The sequence below is a fragment of the Fundulus heteroclitus genome, chromosome 4 (assembly GCF_011125445.2).
Source record: "Fundulus heteroclitus isolate FHET01 chromosome 4, MU-UCD_Fhet_4.1, whole genome shotgun sequence".
NCBI lineage: Eukaryota > Metazoa > Chordata > Actinopteri > Cyprinodontiformes > Fundulidae > Fundulus > Fundulus heteroclitus.
This window is the reverse complement of record NC_046364.1, coordinates 37,657,759-37,676,002: the sequence shown is the minus strand read 5'-3', so window position 1 is coordinate 37,676,002 and position 18,244 is coordinate 37,657,759. Positions and strand designations below refer to the sequence as shown.

General features: G+C 37.6%; 1 protein-coding gene across 7 annotated transcripts in view; it reads left to right on the top strand.

Annotated features, from left to right (window-relative positions):
• The window catches only part of esrrga (estrogen-related receptor gamma a), a 121,593-nt gene extending 105,033 nt beyond the window's left edge, over positions 1 to 16,560 (top strand). For all 7 annotated transcript variants that reach the window (XM_021308073.2, XM_021308071.2, XM_021308074.2 and 4 more), the window contains exons 7-9: positions 5,372 to 5,478; positions 5,572 to 5,734; positions 10,753 to 16,560. In XM_021308073.2, coding sequence (XP_021163748.2) covers positions 5,372 to 5,478; positions 5,572 to 5,734; positions 10,753 to 10,997 — 515 coding nt within the window. In that variant the 3' untranslated portion in view covers positions 10,998 to 16,560. The remainder of the gene's footprint in view (positions 1 to 5,371; positions 5,479 to 5,571; positions 5,735 to 10,752) is intronic.
• Positions 16,561 to 18,244: the final 1,684 nt, after the last annotated feature.

Here is an 18,244-nt window from a genome sequence, read left to right as displayed (position 1 = left end):
GAATTAAGTCACTTCCTTTCGCACATATAAATAATCTTAAGTTATCATTGAGATGTGAACATTTCTTAATAAAGAGCTAGATATCACCTGGGTGTAGACATCAACATCCTCTTGTTTATGTTCTATGAAAAATAAAGGTCCAAATGCAACCCAGAAATTTGCTGGTTGTATTACGGCAGGGTCATCATGTGTTAATAATGGGGATCTGATCATCATCATAACACCTTTATCATTAAACTACACACACACACACACACACACTTATACAAATACACAAAACAAGTGTCTTTGCTTGATGCAACAGTTATCAAAAACACAAGCAAAGTATGATCATACATACACTATATCGCGTTTACATGCTCATAAGCGCCAATCGTTTCTCACACTGACCATTTGCCCTGTAACCACACAAAAACAAATATAGGGCTCCGAGACGTGTGTTTGTGTGCATCTGCGCGGCAACTGGAGCATGAGAGAGGGCTATCCTGTAGGTGTGTGTGTGTGTGTGTGTGTGTGTGTGTGTGTGTGTGTGTGTGTGTGTGTGTGTGTGTGTGTGTGTGTGTGTGTGTGTGTGTGTCTGAGCCAGGCTGTTGTGCGGTCTCCGGTGTAAACGTGCAGTCAGGACTCATTTGGCAGACAAACAGGCCGCAGGGTGGCTGGGGAATCGACGTGTGTTTCTTTGTGTGTGTGCGTGTTTGTTTTCATGTGGCTATCTGATGGAGAAAAGTGAAAAGAAAAGAGAAAGAGAGCACAAGAGCAAGCAGAGGAGGTTAAGTTTGCATGACTGCACCATAGCCTCTTTCTGTCAGGCGCGTGGCACATACACAGAGAAACACACACACACACCGGTGAGCACTTGTGGTAAAAAAAATACACTAAAACTCAAGAAATGGCATAAAACAAAAAACAAATTTATGCTCACAGGTAGAACCATATTTGCCTCCTCTTACCAAGCACCTACATAAACTAATGTTCATGCTTCTGAGCAAATGTTTAAAGTCATCATGATGTACATCGGTCCACACACACCTAAGCCAACATAACTTCAAACCAGCTTGCAGCATACGTTACAACATCCTTACAACCCGCTCACACCTCCTCACTCAGTAAGAGATGCCTTATCAACAATGGGCAGAAAGGAAATGTAATTAGAGTCAAATAGGAAACCTTCTTTTTTCAATTGAAATCACAGGTATGAAAGAAAGGTCTCCACCCCTCCCACCTCCACCATCAGCTCTCCTCTTACCACCTCTCCCCCTCTTTACTTTCTTCTCTCCTCCATCTCTCTCTCTCTTATACTTTCTCTCCCTCCATCAATACCCCTCTCTCTCCATCATCAGCACTAAATTCCCATTGATGTTTCTTTTCTTCTGCTGTATCGATCGCTCCATGAGAAGGAGTGGAGGAAGGGTGGAAGAGAAGAAGGGAGAGATGGTGTTATCTGTTAATTAATTTGTCCTGAAGCTGGCCGCCTATTAATCAGACAGATAAGAGGCATTGGATGGCTGAACGGCGCAGACAGGCCGGTGAGGCGGAGGGAGGGAGAGGCACACACACAAACACACAGATAGGTGTTCACATGCAAAGACTCATGCATGGGAATTTTGTGTATAAGACAGAATATAGAGTAAATCATAACAAGCCAGCACCCTGACAGTGCAGTTTTGTTTATTACATACTACTTCTGATACTTGTTCACACAACTACACAGAACGGTCCCAGACAAGACAAAGGGACCTAATTCTGATAAAAATCACTGATGCGCCTCCAAAAGAAAAGCTGCACTTTCAGCTCAATAAATTAATTACAGGGTTTTAATTATTGGTCTTTATTTGCATGCTGTGTGTGCGTGACTTCGTACATGTGTACACGTTATTTGTAATTAGGAGGGATGTGTTTGTCAATGACCGCATTCACAAACCCACTTATCATGTCGATATTTTTTGATGATGTACACAATTTTTGTTCCTAGCATAGCTGTGTTTACTTGACTTTGTGCTCCAAGTTGTTTTGACAGGGGGGGTGGAGGGTGGGGGGCTGCTAATACCGCACTTTGGGTAAAAGCTTTTCAGTGATGGGTAAATATCACAAGTTGGCTTTGAATTCTTCAAATTCAAAAAAACTGTGACCTACTGCATTAGAGTTGGTGATACATGATGCTTTCTGGACACGTGTGTGAACATGTTTACCAAATCATTACATGAGATGGTCTCAAAATCCTCTTTGCCACACTATCGATATTATAAATCTGCACACAGACAAGTTAAACAGACAACAGCTGACAGAGAATCATTTTAACTCTTAGTTTACATCATCTGTTGACTTCATTTTAGGACGAAACACATTCAGTTTAAATTTCTCCTGATCAGAATGATTAAAATAATAAATGTTGTGAAGACGTCTGCTCCGGTGAATGTGTGCATGTTTAAATACACAGGGAAAAAAAGTAGCTGATCTATTGCTTCCTGATGATTTTTTAATGAGTCAAAAGACACTTCTGGTTACAAACAGTAATGCTCCCTTTGCAATTTGTTTTGCATGTCGTAAACATTTGGAGGAATTCTTGTGTATTCCTGTGCATTCATGCACATTTTTAAATTTTGCCTTCCAAAATTATGAATACCTTGTTGAACCTTTTCACATTTTATTATCTAATATCCACAAAATGGTTGTATATATTATTGTTCTTTGTGTCTGCATCCAAGATGCTCTAAGGAGCACTTCCGCAGGTGGTTCCTCCCAGCTGCTCTTAGACTTTATAATCTCTGCTTCTCACAACAGAGTCAATAACTGTTTACAACATGCTAATAGTTGCACAGGTTCTGGTCTTATCAAGAGTCAGATACACTGTCCCCGAGATACTAAGGTAAACTTACACACGCCTTAGCTACTTCGAGATACTGCTGTGCTATCATGAATATTGCATACTATCTCAAGTTCTGCAAATAGGCTGGAGTTTTCTACTCTTTAACATGAATATTTAATCTGTTTTATCTGAGTATGCCATATTATCAATAATTGTGCAATATTTACTCTAGTATTTATTTTATACTTTTACTCTTGGCATTTCTGATTAAGATCATCCGCTGTTGCTTTAGAACTAACTTTAGATTACATTAGCTTTTTTTTCATTACTAGAAACTGTCATGCCCAAATTTCCACATTGTGGGACAATAAAGAAATGTCTTTTCTTATCTTGTCTTAAAACAAAAAAAAAAAAAAAAAAATTAGTGTATAAATATGTTGTTGAACGAAAATTATATCAGTTGCAACAACAACTTGCAACAATCCCCCGCAAGGCTGGGTGTCTTTCTTGTAAGTCAAAGAGTTCATCATTGGTCTGATCTTACCCGATCACCTTCTTCCACGTTTGCTATGTCCCCTAAATTGCTTATAAGAAATTCCAGGGTGACCTGATTATGGTTTCTTTCAGCAAGTCATCTCTTCTATAAAGGCCAGATTTCTAAAATGCACAACTTATAGTGTATTGTTAATAGATTTCCCACATATTCCATTGGCATTTTTGCTGCTTCACTGATTGTTTGTTGTCAGTTTAAGGGGACCATCCTATCTTGCTAGGTATTTCAGTTTAGCCACATTGTTCCACTCTTAAATTAATCTAGCAGATATTGTTTTATTACATAAACCCACTTCAAACATCTCCACATGTCTGGTGCATTTCTTGGTCCTCATGATGCAGTTTGTTTACTAATGTTTTCTAACCTTCACAGAATGGCAGGATTTATAATGGCATTAAATCACACATAGGGAGACTCTATTTATTAACTAGGAGTTTCCTAAAGCCAATGGGTTGCACTGGATTTATTAAGGGGTAAAAGAGTTCAAGGAACTGAATACACTGATATTTTTTTTAAACTTTTAACAGATTTTGAACAACATACATCTTTGTACTTTAACTTTGCAATGTTGTAATACTTTGTGTTGGTTTATCAGTAACAAATCGTAATTTGAGAACATCCAAAATGTCATTTTTTGCTATGCACTGTAAGTTAAAATCACCATGTTTGTACAGAAATGTATGTATGTCGTTTTTAAGTATTTTTGTTTAAGATTCTAGTAATTCAAGGATACACAAAATCAAAGCACATTACAATCAACCATAGCTTACAACATTCTCTTAATGGGCCGCCTGTCCCTAATACACATTCACAAACTGTGCCTCATATATCCAGCATCTCAAGAGGAGGCCCATTGCAGCAGATGTTGCTAAAAGTTATATCTGCCTTCTCATCTGCCTGTTTTCTTGGCAGGATGCTCTATTCCAACACACACACACACACACGCACGCACGCACACAAATGAACAAACTGGGGGAAGTGGCTTTGCAATGAGGTCTGACAGGTGTGCTCTCATGATTCGCTGTTGCTGCATTCTCTATGAAGGTTTGCACTCATAAAAACGCAGTCATGTAGGCAGACAGGCAGGTGTGAATGGACAGGTGTGTGAGGAAGGGACAGCTGTTAGAAGAGGTGTGAGTGGGCAGGTGTTCCATTAAAGAGAAAATAGAAAGGAAAGACATAACTATGAGCTTGTCACACTAAAGTAAGACAATTATTAAAAAGATGTAAACACGTAATAATCAAAACACAACTGGGAGAAAAAAAAAAGTGTGAAGCTTTTAAATGGGCAAGATGCCTCAAGATTGTGCAAGAAAAAGACAAACAAGACGACCGGTCATAGAAAGACAGATTCAGACATAAAGGCACGGGCCGTGGAGAGAAAGACCGATCTCCAAATGAAAGGACATGGATTGACCACTAAAGAAACCAGCAGTTTTAAGGCCGTCGCAGCAATTAGTGTGTGTTTTGAGCAGCGCCGCAGCGATGGCCAGCATTGATCCATGGAGGCTGTGGCAGGCTGAGATAAGGCTTAGCATCCCCCAGGGAAAAGCCCTGAGCGAAGGGGACAGAGGAAGTGGAGGAGGAGAACTAGGTGGAGGATTCTGGTCAAGTTAATGGATGAAGGGTAAAACAGAAGGATAGGAGGCAGTTGAGCTTTAATCTTTTATCTTGTCTTTTGATTACCTTCCTTTGTGGTTTATCTTTTGATTACTTATTAATGTAAGCTATGGGTCTGATTACTCACTATTAAAGTATTACTAATAAGTAATAGATAGTCCAGTCTTAGACCAGTTTTTAATGTCCTGAAAAAGCGTTCTTTTCTAAAAGTTGCTTTACAATATATTTTTATTTTCTCCTTCCTAAGATGTTTATTTCGCCAAAGTAATTTGCTATAATTAGAAGAGGAGCAGGAATTGCTTGAATTTTAATAGGCATTTGCACTGCATTTGGTTATGTTAAGAGATGACCCATCCTTATGTTCTTCTTTAACCTGTCTAATTTTTCTACAGGTTTCTCCACACTATCTTTGGCAGACCAGATGAGTCTACTGCAGAGTGCATGGATGGAGATCCTGATTTTGCGCGTTGTGTATCGCTCACTCTCCTTTGAAGACAAAGTAGGAGGCAACATTGTTTTCTTCTTGCTCTCAAGAAATGTACCGATTCACATCTAAGTTGAAGTTGTGTCTATTTTCTTTGCTTCTTTTTAGCTGGTGTATGCTGAGGACTACATAATGGATGAGGACCAGTCCAAACTAGCTGGCCTTCTGGAGCTGAACAACGCTATTCTTCAGCTGGTCAAGAAATATAAGTCTATGAAGCTAGAGAAGGAAGAATTTGTCACTCTCAAAGCCATTGCTCTGGCTAACTCAGGTTTGAAGCTGTTTTTCTCTTTCTGCACACTAGTGTCTATCTCCTGAAAGAGAGTTAATCCCAGGAATCTAGTCTATTCCCGTGGGGCTCATTTAGGAGGAAACACCAGAGCCTGATTTCAATACCATGCATACAAACACACAACCCTCCTGTGCATGTTTGATGAAGTATGCTTACACATAAAGGGTATTTTTTTTTTGTTCTCAAGTTTACCACTTCCACTGTTACTGCCACGCACATTTGTCTTGTTATACTCCAATTGTCAAAAGTGTAGCAAATGCCCACACATATTTTATGCATGCACACTCACATGGGGTGTAGTACAAACATGCACAGACATGTTCAATCTGAATTCAACCCCCAGACAAAGTGGCAATCCCTTTTATAATTAGCATAGTCGTCCTTTCAGATGCCTGTTAAATAAAGTAAAATCATTAGGCTCCCGAATCTGTCAATAAAGGCCCGTCTCTGATGTGTCCAGCTGCATCGACAGCTGACTGACGCACATGCACTCCCTCACACACACACCTTCTTCCTCTCATGACCTGTCTTTTGAACTTTGTCTTGGAAGCCGGCCAGCTCCTCAGTACTCTTTAATTACAAGGGGGAAGCTGTCAATACGATGTGTTTAAATGGGAGAATGTACTGCAAGGGCTTTAAATGGGTGAGGAGGGGCCTTTTTGGTGGCAGTCATCGTCTGCAGCATAAACAAACCAACATCTTACACACAAATGTACGCGCCGATGTGTTTTCACTGATTTACCTTTGTGATACTAAAATAGAACATAATATTTAAAATCAGGGACACACATTTAAAAGTAATTTAAAATAGTTTTGATAGACTTGCCAGGTTTGCATAAGCAAATATCATGGATATCTAAGGGGATCAAACCAATACAATCCAAGTCTACTCTTTTACTTGTGAGTGTACCTAATGTCAAAATAAGTCAAAATAAGTCAAAATCCACTAAATGTATTTCCATATGATCTTAGTTAGAATGCAATTCCATCAAATTAGTTGATCCCTCCTCCTAAGCAAGCGTATAGTAACATTGACAGTAACCGAGTTGATTTAAACAGCCTTTATGTTATCAGCTATGACCCAACTTTAAAAAAGATCAAATCAATGCACCATTTCACCATAATAATAAAAAACAGAAAAGGGCAGTATATAACAGCTTAGTAAAGCATAGCCATATATTTTACATAATAGAAATTAAAATAATATTTTAAAATGGCAACACAGGTTTAAAGGCTTCATATGCATAATTTTGTGTGATTTAGGAATTTGGTCCTGCGGCAAGCCAAAAGACCATGACTTAATTGATTTCACCAATGTAAAATGGATACTTTTTGGTTTTCTGTAACATGAAACCAAAATCCAAAGTTAGCTAATTTACAATCACCATTTAAAAGCCGCAGATCGTACAACATATGATTTGTTGGTTTGTGAAATCACAATTTTGAACAAAACTATATTATGTTAATTTGAACTATATATATTTTTATTGCCAGTTACAGTAAGATTTAGTCTCATTAAACATCTGATTATCATCTTCTTGTGATACTATGCCACATAAGTCAGTAAATAAGTAATCAAAAGAGCAAATTCAGATTGAAAATCTCCTGGATAAGCACCTCCTGCTGAAGTCCAGTTGTACCTTTGGGAGATTGTAATGACAGGCTTCTAAACTCCACGGGAAGTTCTTTAAATTGACATGACTGGCGTCCATTTACAGTAAGAACTTTGTATCTTTGCCCAGACTCTAACTGCTCTCCAAGACAACAGAATGCTAGCATTAGCATTTTGAAGGGCACTGACACTAATTAATTCACAGGATGCTAATCGTCTGCATTAATGAAGCCAAGCCTTAAGAAATGTTAGCAAACGTGCCCCACATGTAAAGAAAGCTAAACCGGCCACAGGAAACAAGAGACACATGTGTGTAGTAGTGTAGGTGTGTGTGCACTCAGTTGTGTTTTCCCTCATTTATATGTGTATTAGTTCCATGTTAACATGTACACTTTAACAGCCTTATGTGCCTATGCTCATTAAAGTCTGCTGTTTTACTTGTGAGTGTACAGCAGGTCATAGTACAGGCAGAAGCCATGTCTAGCAGCTTAAACTCTACACTAATAAAAATAATGTGAAACTCATTAAATTTCCATATAACTTCAGTACTGGTTGCACATCATGAGGGTCCTTACTTTCAATTAAAGAATAAAGAAAAATACAATTGCTTTTTTAATGGTTTATGTGAATAGTTTCTTAACAACTTGTCACCAGAAGCTATGACATGTTAATTCAATAAGAAGAACATTTACTTAATATTTGAGCTAAAATTATCATCAAAAATAAACTAACATTTTCTGGGCAGTTTTATATGTAAAGAAAGTTATGTGTATGAATTAACACCACTGCTTTTCTTTTTGAGAAACTCATTCTTCTTCTTTCTTTACATCCACCTGTCCTGCAAACAATCATTAATCTACAAAGAATAGAAATACAAACAAACAAACACAACAGCTGATCTAAACCCAAAAATATGATAGACTGAGCTTTCTATTGATCCCCCAGAATACATCCTGACCGCTCTCGTCCTGCATACTGATATTTGTATTACCCTCTATAGATTCAGGGAGGTGTATTTGATTGTGTCTGTGTGTGTGTTAATGTACAAATCTTTGTGTAAATGTTGACTTGTTTTGTCTGTCTGGACATTATAATTTTTGTGCGTTTCCTCTGTTTTTTAATTTCTTGGCCCAGGTTCCTTTGGTTTTATTTACCTCTCAGAAAGTGTGGCAATCTGGAAGATGTTTGAATTTAGAAAGCATCAAATGAGGAGGCTTTGGTTAATGAGTTTCCACTCCTAAATGTTATACGCTGGCCTTTTTCCAGACACTAGTACCAAAAAAACAACTCAAAGTCTTTACTGCGATATGTTAAGTTTTTTTTTTTTTTTTACCTCATGCATGCATCTTCATGTGCAACATGAAAGACATAACATTATGTGGAGGAAGGTGGGTGTAGCAATAGTGAAGTCGAGGTGGCCATTGATAGTTGGCTTGTGATTATTATTTAACATGCATGTAATCATTGATTGGTGACATTGATCGGAGGTTGGGAGCTAAAGGCCAGCACACATTAGGACTTTGCCTCCCTGAGGGGCAATAGGCAGCATTATTACTGAGAGAGATTCTCATCCTTTACTTCTACATGCAGAAACATGCCAAGTGAAGGAGAGACTACAGATGTGTTCAGATACAGAGTTTTGTGCACGCACAGATACTGTGTTTGATGTTATTGCGTCTCTTCATCGTTCTAAGAATATATCTATTTTTTTCTCCTCCCACTCGTCTTTACACCTGTCCATTCATCACACCCACAGATGCACCCTTTGGAGACATTGAGAAGAGTAGTGTCTGAATTTGTGTGGCTATAAAACTACATCCATGCTTTTAGTTTTAGCAAGATTTGAGACATATAAATGCTGCTTTTAAAACTAAATCATTATCCTAGTGATTATCTTTGATTTTACTACCACTAAAATATGCTGTTTGACTAAATGCATGCATGCTAAATCACATGTTTTATAATAAATGTTCTTTCAGTTTACTCTTTCCTGCAGACAATAATATCGCTAGAAATTCATTAGAATTTGTACCTATTAGATTTTGAATTCTGATGTATAAATCTCAGGTTTTAGGATCTTTCTGGTGAGCAGACTCACTGACAAAGAAAGAAGACAGACTACTGTTACCGAGATTTAAAAATATCTCAAAATTTTTGTTATCCTGCACTTTAAAGCCTTTTGAATGAAATACCAGAGGAAGCATCGGAGTATCTAAAGGTGTCTACAAATGCCTTGAGCATATGTAGTGTTTCCTATCCCAGAACTTTTGCTGCACACTGGCGGTTAGCTAGCTAAACAAAGGCTACTGTCACCATCCCACACTTGCAAAGAGGACATATTTATTTTAAGTTCCTGTGGTGACACCATAATACAATTAAACCCTGATTAATTGTACTCAGGTATACTGGGAGCATCTAATACTAGCACATGCTGAGTTCAGACCAAAACTTGTACAGTACCTTCAACACATCATCAAGTTAGTGGGAAATTTCTAAAACACTAAACCCATTTTAAAATGTTTTCTGTCTTATAAACCACATTATATTGGTGCTATATTTACTATTGGATGATGGGTTGAATTTCATATGTGCAGTGCTTTAAAATAAGTATTTGCCCTCTTACTGATTTCTTCTGTTTTTGCTTTTGTTGATATTTAATGTAATTTATCAAATTTAAACAGGAGATAACCCATATAAATAACAAAAAAAAATGTTTTCCATTTTATTCATCCAGATACAAAAAACTATCCAAACCAACCTGACCGTATGTGAAGAGATGTGGATGTGAATAAAACCACATCTAAAGTGCTGCAGATCACATTTGTAAAATGTTCCGCGTTCTTGATTCAACAAAACCAAAATGAAAATGGCATGGGAGATGTCAAAGAGAAAGACCCCTATTTCACACCTACGAAGAAACTGATAAATTACTTGACTTTTGCTAAATATTCTGTGGACTGATGAGACAAACTTGGAACTTTGTGAACTTTATGTATCCATTTAAATATGATGTTAAATTAATGCTGCATTTTGGGAAAATATTATATCAGTCAAACCACGGTGGTGATAAGGGGCTGCTGCTTATTAAGAACCTGAACAATTGCCGTAATTTATGGAACGATGAGTTTTGCTCTCTCCAGAAAATCATGAAAGGGCATGTCCAGCCAGAAAAGGACTCAATGCGAGTTTTTACAAATATCTGATGGCGGATGTTGCCCCCCCCCCAAAAAAAAAAAAAAAACAGTTATTCTGTTTAACTAAAATTCGTTTTTCATGGCTCCAGGTTTATTTTGAAAGCATTTTCCATTAATAAATAAATCATCATGAAATGAGAAGGTATTATAGCTTTAATTTTATCCTGACATTGACTTTCCTCTCTGTCCAGACTCCATGCATATTGAGGATGTAGATGCAGTACAGAAGCTCCAAGATGTGCTCCACGAGGCACTGCAGGACTATGAGGCTTCCCAGCACCAGGAGGATCCTCGCCGGGCTGGCAAGCTGCTTATGACTCTCCCCTTACTCCGTCAGACCTCCACCAAGGCTGTGCAGCATTTCTACAGCATCAAGCAGGATGGGAAGGTCCCAATGCACAAACTCTTCTTGGAGCTGCTGGAAGCCAAGGTCTGAGGGCTGGGACTGGATCGAATGACAGATAAACGCCAGTCTGAACGACTTAAGCTTCATGTCATGTCAAACTTTGATTAACAACTTTAAATGACCTCTTGTTCTTTTACATGCAGACACTCCTATACTTGCATACACAGACGCAGATATGTTCTTAAGGGTCATTGGCTGACCTATCCCCTACAGAATTGATCAAATCCTTATACCTGAACCCTAAAGCACTAGTTGTTAAATAAAGAGCTTTCGCTGGAATCGGTTTTGATGAAGACAGGGACAGGAGTACTCAACCCTTACCCATGACCAATGACAGAAGACTTGTCAGAACAGGTATTTAATGACAGCTATTTGACAATTACAACAGAAATCCAGATTTTGACAGAACACTTATGTATCTAGTTACATTTAAAATGTTAATGAACGACAATTGAGGACACATTGCAAACAATAAAACTCTCCATATTAGTTCTGAAAGACTCTAAGACTGTACCAACACTTTCTTTCCCCACTCCTATTTGATTTTAAATTTTTTTTGTTTAATTCAAGACGAACTGAGTGGGGAAAAAAATCAACATTTAGAAAATATCATTAACATTTGTTTTGAGTGTACATGTACAGAGAAGTTTGGATGGATTAACTGGAAGAAAAGAAGAGGAGATTTGCCCTGCCAAAGAATGGAAACACCCATTCAGAGGATGCCAGCAAACCTCACAGTCAAAACCTCAATCAGTTTCAGTTTTAGCTGGTTTCCAGCCCTGGACCTAAGAAGGAATGGTTGTTCTCTGATCTGTCAGTAAATCTTACAGTCGTTGCTGGGTTAGAGCACCTAGGACCAGGAAAGGAAGTACCAACGTAACCATTTTCCGGTTCCCTGGTTTCCCATGACTCCCCTTTTTCAGTAACACCCGCATAGTTGCTTCTGTTTCCTGAAGACGATTGATTCTGGTCAACCAAAAATTGTCTGCTGTGTTTGTACTGTTGATTAAGCTAAACATTATTTAAAAAAGAGCAGCTAGACAACACTTGTGTGTGCTGGTCTGTAAGACTGCGTTTCAGCCTAAACACTTGAGTTGTGTTGGTATTCAATAACAATCAGATTGGCAAAAAAAAGTCTGTCTTCCTAAAAATCACCCTTTTTTAAATAGTTCACACTGATTTTGGAGTTATATACGCTGTCATTCACTCCTCTTGTGTTTGGATACGTGTTTAAAACATTTTTACCTGTTTAACAGCCAGGGTTGCAGCTCTGCCCACATACAATATTAGTTGCAGTTTCACGCTCTCAGTGTGCCATTTGAAATGATCTGACACAACATCGTCTTCCTCACTCCGAAGTCTCACCTCAGTACTACGCTCGTCACCCCAAAGTGTTCACAACTTCCAGCTCATTTCTTGCGGCGGTGCAGAGAATTTTGTTGTGACTCACTCAGGAAATGTAGCAGGAGATTCAGTCACTGGACAAGCTACAAATCAGAAGGAAAGGTTTGCTGACTAAACTAACTTAAGAACAGCTATTGTTGATTTAAAATTCCTTGTTTTTTTCTTTATTTTCACTTAAGAAAAGAATCATAATAAGAATGCCAATTTAAGTGTTGTAAATATTGTCATCCTGTATATGACATATAACCCAGCTTTGGTTTAGATTTTAAAATTGTCTTCTTAAAAGTGAATAAGTCGATGTCTTTTCTTTTTTTCCTCCATCAGCCTAACCACTTTCAACATTATCACACATATGTAGCAAATATCACAAGTAACCTATTAACAAATCAGTTTCCCTTAGAAACTCTGAGCAATAGTGGTGTTCAATGGAGGGATTTAGGAATTTGGACAGAGCCTGCAATATTAAGATTTGTGCCAGTCATAAATTTGGAAAAAAGATGTATTCAAAGATAAAAATGCTGCTTTCTCTTTTTCTCTGTATAACTTGTTATAAGCTGTGGGAAGAAACTCAACACTGAATTTGATAAAGACTGTTAGTCACAGGCAATGTGTAGCAGGAACTCCTGGACAAGGAGCTACTTTTCGTTTCAGGATCATTGATTTTAAAGTCACAGCATGCACTGTTCTTGTCATGTTTGTGGATGAAGTCAATCAGAATCAGCCAAGGCAGGTTGTTCGTAACCAAGAAATACATCCGGCTTACCCGATTTGAACCCATTTCTTTGGAGTCAGCTGAGAAACCTCATTATATCAAAGCTTGTTTGGAAACATAATGGTGCAAAAACAAACCATCACTTTGGTATAACGGCATAATCATGTACCCTATCTTTATGATTACGTCGTTGGGGGGGGGGGGGTATTGGCTTAAAGGGCTCTTGTGTGTTTTAAACCTTTAAGTTTATCATATTAGATGCTGCTAAATATCCTGCTCTGGTAGTCATTTCAATCTAAATTGAAGCATAGTTCAATCAATGTTGAATATGTTAAACTATAGAATTTCAATGGGAACATTACATGAAACAATGTTTTCTGAGGTTAACAATATGGTGAAATGCAATGGCATTTTGGCGCTGGAAAGTAGCTTTCCTTAGCTTTAACTTTGAATTGGAAACTATAGTTTCTTTCTTGTAATTGGCCAGTTAAATAAAGAAAAAAATCTAAATCATAATACATCAGAAAGGGTACAGATGAATGAAAATATGCCTACAGACAAAAGGGGATCGAAGAGTTTATCAAATGCATTTTTACTAATATTCATTAACGTGCCTCCTGTCTGGCTAACTACCTAATTAGCTTGTGACACGTCCTTTAAATCTCCCTCTTTAGCTTGTGTATACTGGACTGTTAAGGCCTTGCAGAATAGTAGTTTAAGATGTGAGTTTTATCTAACTAAGCTACACTGTAGCTTTAAATGGCTGAAAACAAATTTAAAAAATGTATGACGGTAATCCTGACAGTATTTTGTTTACCGTAAAGAACATGTCTTGTTTGAATTCACACAGTTTCTCTAGAAGAAAGAATTGGAAAGGCTAGGGTGAAAGACAGTTGGGATTTATTATAAACCGAGATGAAAAAATAAAAAAAGTCTGTTATATCACAGTTGTACCAAGATGCATACGGTGTGGCTAACTGATCACAGCTTTAACAGGTAGACAGTTGACATTTACTTCATTTTTTTTATTTTATTTTTTAACTATATGTAATTCTTAAAGCCAAATAAGAATGCCAAAATATGTATTGTAGATGACACTGTAATCTAATGTAAAACAGCAACATTTCAGAGCTGAGGAGCAGTTTAAGCGTAGTTGACCTCTAACAACACATGTCCTGTATCAACCATCAGTATTTTTAGTAAGGGGGCTTTCCTCTACCTTCTTTAACCCTGCTGTATATTGTAAATTATGCAGATTATAATTCTTGCATTATACATTTTATAGTAAAGAAAAATTCAGAAAAAAATATTTAAAAAAAAAACGTAGTTCAGCTTGTGTGTTTCATGTTTGCTGTTTTTTCTGTCAAGAAAAAAAAGCTCTCTCTATGATTTAATCAGTTTTCGTTGGTAAGACGTCTCTAATTTCATTCTTTCCTCCTGCGTTGAGTCTTCTTAAGACGGTGCTGTGTACTTTATCTTGTGGTGATTTGTGCCGTGTGCTTCTTCTTTAGACAACAGAGTAGAGTAGGGGCCATGTTGTTTGTCTTTCTGTCAATCAGTCCTTTGGGGTCTGGGCACTGGAGTTGCTCATAATGAACCAAACATGACATAATGCTCTTTAACTAGGCTAACAGGATCAAATTACAGCATTCATCTCTGCCAAACTATACATAATTAAATATCAAGTATCTAAATGAAGAAATACCTTAACAAATATTTAAAAAACTGATAATTTGTGTAACATTCCTGTAGAATAAAATATACTGTATATCTTAGGAAAATAAAGTTGAAATGAAATGACATTTGAGTAATTCATAGGTGACACTTTTTTGATAAACTCACTGTACATATCTACCCTCTGTAAAGCTCAGCTCAGTCATTATTTTTGCTGTTTCAAAAGAAGAAAATAACAACAACAAAAAAATCAGGATGTTTTATGTTTTGTTTGTTTTTTTCCTGATGAAGAAACATCCATGACATTGTGGAAACATGGTACAGTCCAGTAAAATTAAGCAGACAAATCCAAAAATACATAATTAAAACCACACCATCACCCACATTATCATATGTTGTTTTAAGAGAGTAAAATTTGCAAAACACAGACAAAAGATTTGTAAGCAAAGTTATATAATAAAAGAGTTGACTTTCCTGTTTTGGTTGTAAATTCTAATGCGCCTGACCACTGACCGGTTGTCAGGTAAATTGTGTTAAATACTGTCCACTGTACATTATTCCACACAGAGCTTTTGGAAGAATGGTGCTCTCTTCTGACTGTTCTTTGTCTTTTGTTACTGTCTTTATTTATTTGTCAATTGTCTAAGCAGCCCTGTGAACTCCTGACCTGTTCAACACACTGAAGGGTGTTTAAACGCTCTCCGAGATGATTAACGCTGAACTGAATCTGTGTGCTTGTCACTGGAAATGGTTTACACAGGTGACTCTTATTCTGGCCAAGGCTGTTTGGGATAACTGAAGAAAACTATTCTCTGTACGCCGATGCTTTGTCCAGGTCTTGATCTAACTTAAAGCCACAATTTGTGTGGAGGGAAGCATTTTACCTATTGCACTTTTTTTCTCATTAGGATTATTCTGAAGACAATGCAAGATGATGAAGCTAAAGTTGCACTTTTTTTTTGTTACGTTGTAGAGCCAAATGGTAACATCTCTGTTATTAGGATCCTGCAGTTAGGATTAATCCGCATTTATTACAACCACCAAAACTGGCATTTCCACAAAGAGCAGTGGAAGATAGACTATCTAGGTTTCTGTTGAGCCTCTGATACCAAGATATTGGCCAGTTTGCACTTCAGGCATCCTATTGCCCTCATTCGATGCTTAGACCTTCAAATACTTCATTTTAGAAGACGTTAACTGGAGCAAAGGGAAAAACGGATTGACCCATGGTAGCAAACCTGGACTGATGGCTCCGCCTAAAGTCTACAAAGACCAAAATTTAGCAAACCTACAGCTCTACAATATTTGCAATTTAGTTGTATTTAATCCCAAAATGTAACTGGCACTTATGCTGCAGCCTATTTCCAGTCTGAATTAGCAAAAGTGAGACTATTTAAGGGAGCGAGAAACTTTGGGAACTTTGGGGAAAAAAATGGATAACAAGACGCTTGAGTGGTGGAGAAGAATTCCTGACGAGAGAAGACCTTCTAGTATTACTGAAAACATGTCCGTAGATTTTAGATGTGCTTCACATCAATAAATAGAAGGAAAAAAAAAAAGAAAAACAATAACCTGTATATTTTTGTGATGTGTATCATACAAGTGTGCTCCAACAATAATGTCCATTTGTGTAAATGTATTTATTTCACATTGTATATATTGTTCATTGCAAAAAGAGAGACCTATGATTCTGTAACTTAAACTATTATGGGTTAAAACATTACATGTGTTACTCCAAACTATGCCTTTCAGGATTATTACTGTAGAGCAATATCAATTAAAACCAGGCTTCCAGTTTTGAAATCAGCGTCCTGTCTCTGATTTTTTTTTTTTTTAAAGCAACTATCTGCTAGTTATCCTGATAGTTATCTTTAATGTTCTGCATTGTTACCTTGCTCTTCTGGATGGGTAACTGCTGTCCAATCTATATGACCAGGTTTCAAGCAAAAAATAAATACATACATAGATTGCGTTTCTTTTATGAAAATACACCTACAGACGAAATGTACACAATGAGAAAAAAAAAGTTAAATCATGACTATAAAACAGAGGAGTAAAGGGTTGGAGCCTTTTCCACCAGATGAGAGGTGGGGTACCCGACAGGATGTTAATTCGTCATCAAGTGCATACTCTGAAAAAAAAAACAAAGAAAGTCAGATCCATTATCTCATGGTAGTTTGGATAACTAACATACCTATGTTTAAAAAAGAAGTGGTTCACCTTATCTTTCTGTTCCTTATATCTTAGTCTTTCATTTAAGATCACATCTTTTTGAACCAATGGCTCGCCACCCTCATACCCCGTCCTCTCCTTCCCAATGCCCTGCAACAGTAAATGGGATGCAGAGGGCAGACATTTAATGTGGCATATAGCCGTGAAGGGTTTTAAGAAGCTTTCGCTCTAACAGGGGGGAGCCCTGACCTGCAGGCAAATATTTTTCAACCAGATGACATAAGAAGATATTAGTCGTGCGAATCATTTTTTATAGCCTTCTTGCACACTTTCTCCTCACTCTTCTGTTTAAGTTTCTACCCGCTCACTCAGCCCTCTGCACAGATGTTTTATTTTACTTGGTTGCCTTTTGGAGTTCATTTGTTTTATTTTATTTTTGATTGATTATTATGATATAATAAAAGCTACTTGAGCATTTCAGCTGCTACAGGGCTCTTATCGTTAACCTTGTGGAACATATGTTAGAGTGGTTTCCACATGCTGCATCGCTAATGCCCACTTTAACTCTTTTATTTCTTCTCCTCTCCGCCCTCTGGCTTCATCTGGATTTCTCCTTGCATCTCTGCTTCTCTAAGTATCTTTCGTGTCTTTTGCCTGTTCTTGCGCAGTCTCCTCTCGCCACTCGTCTCTCCCTACCGTATTTATGTTTACTTTTTTATTACATGACTCATGGCTTTATTACACGAGGCACACTGTACAGATGGACACACCACCTCAAGTGACTCCTTTTGATGCAAAGTCCAGCCACCCAACGGAGAAAGAGAAACGAGTTCAAGGGACTAACACACCTGAGCTCCTTTGCTTGAGGCAGTAACTGCTCCAGAGCAGAAGCAACTGGTGCACTATACTTCCAGGTACACATTTTCTAGAGTGTCTTCATTCTTCATGCTGTTTCATACAACATGCAGTACCAAAGCCGAGTTAATAGGGCCACTTTCTCCAGAAATACTGAACTATTTATTTTATTCGATGTCCAAACAAGTAAGAGTAAGTTGGATGGCAACGTGAAAAACTTTACGTTTTCTTTTTAGAGGGCTCCTTACTGGGTTGAATAAAAAGTCTGGGTCAGAGTTCTCACCTCCTAATCCAGTGTGAAGAAGATGAGTCGCAAAAAACATTTTTTTTTTCTTTGGCTATGTGACCTGCAAAGTGGTATTGTGTGGCAGTTTTATGCTGATAATACAGCTGATATTTTAGTTGGCTGTTTTGAAGCTATTTAATCCCCCTTATTCTTTTTTTTAATCCCCCTTATTCA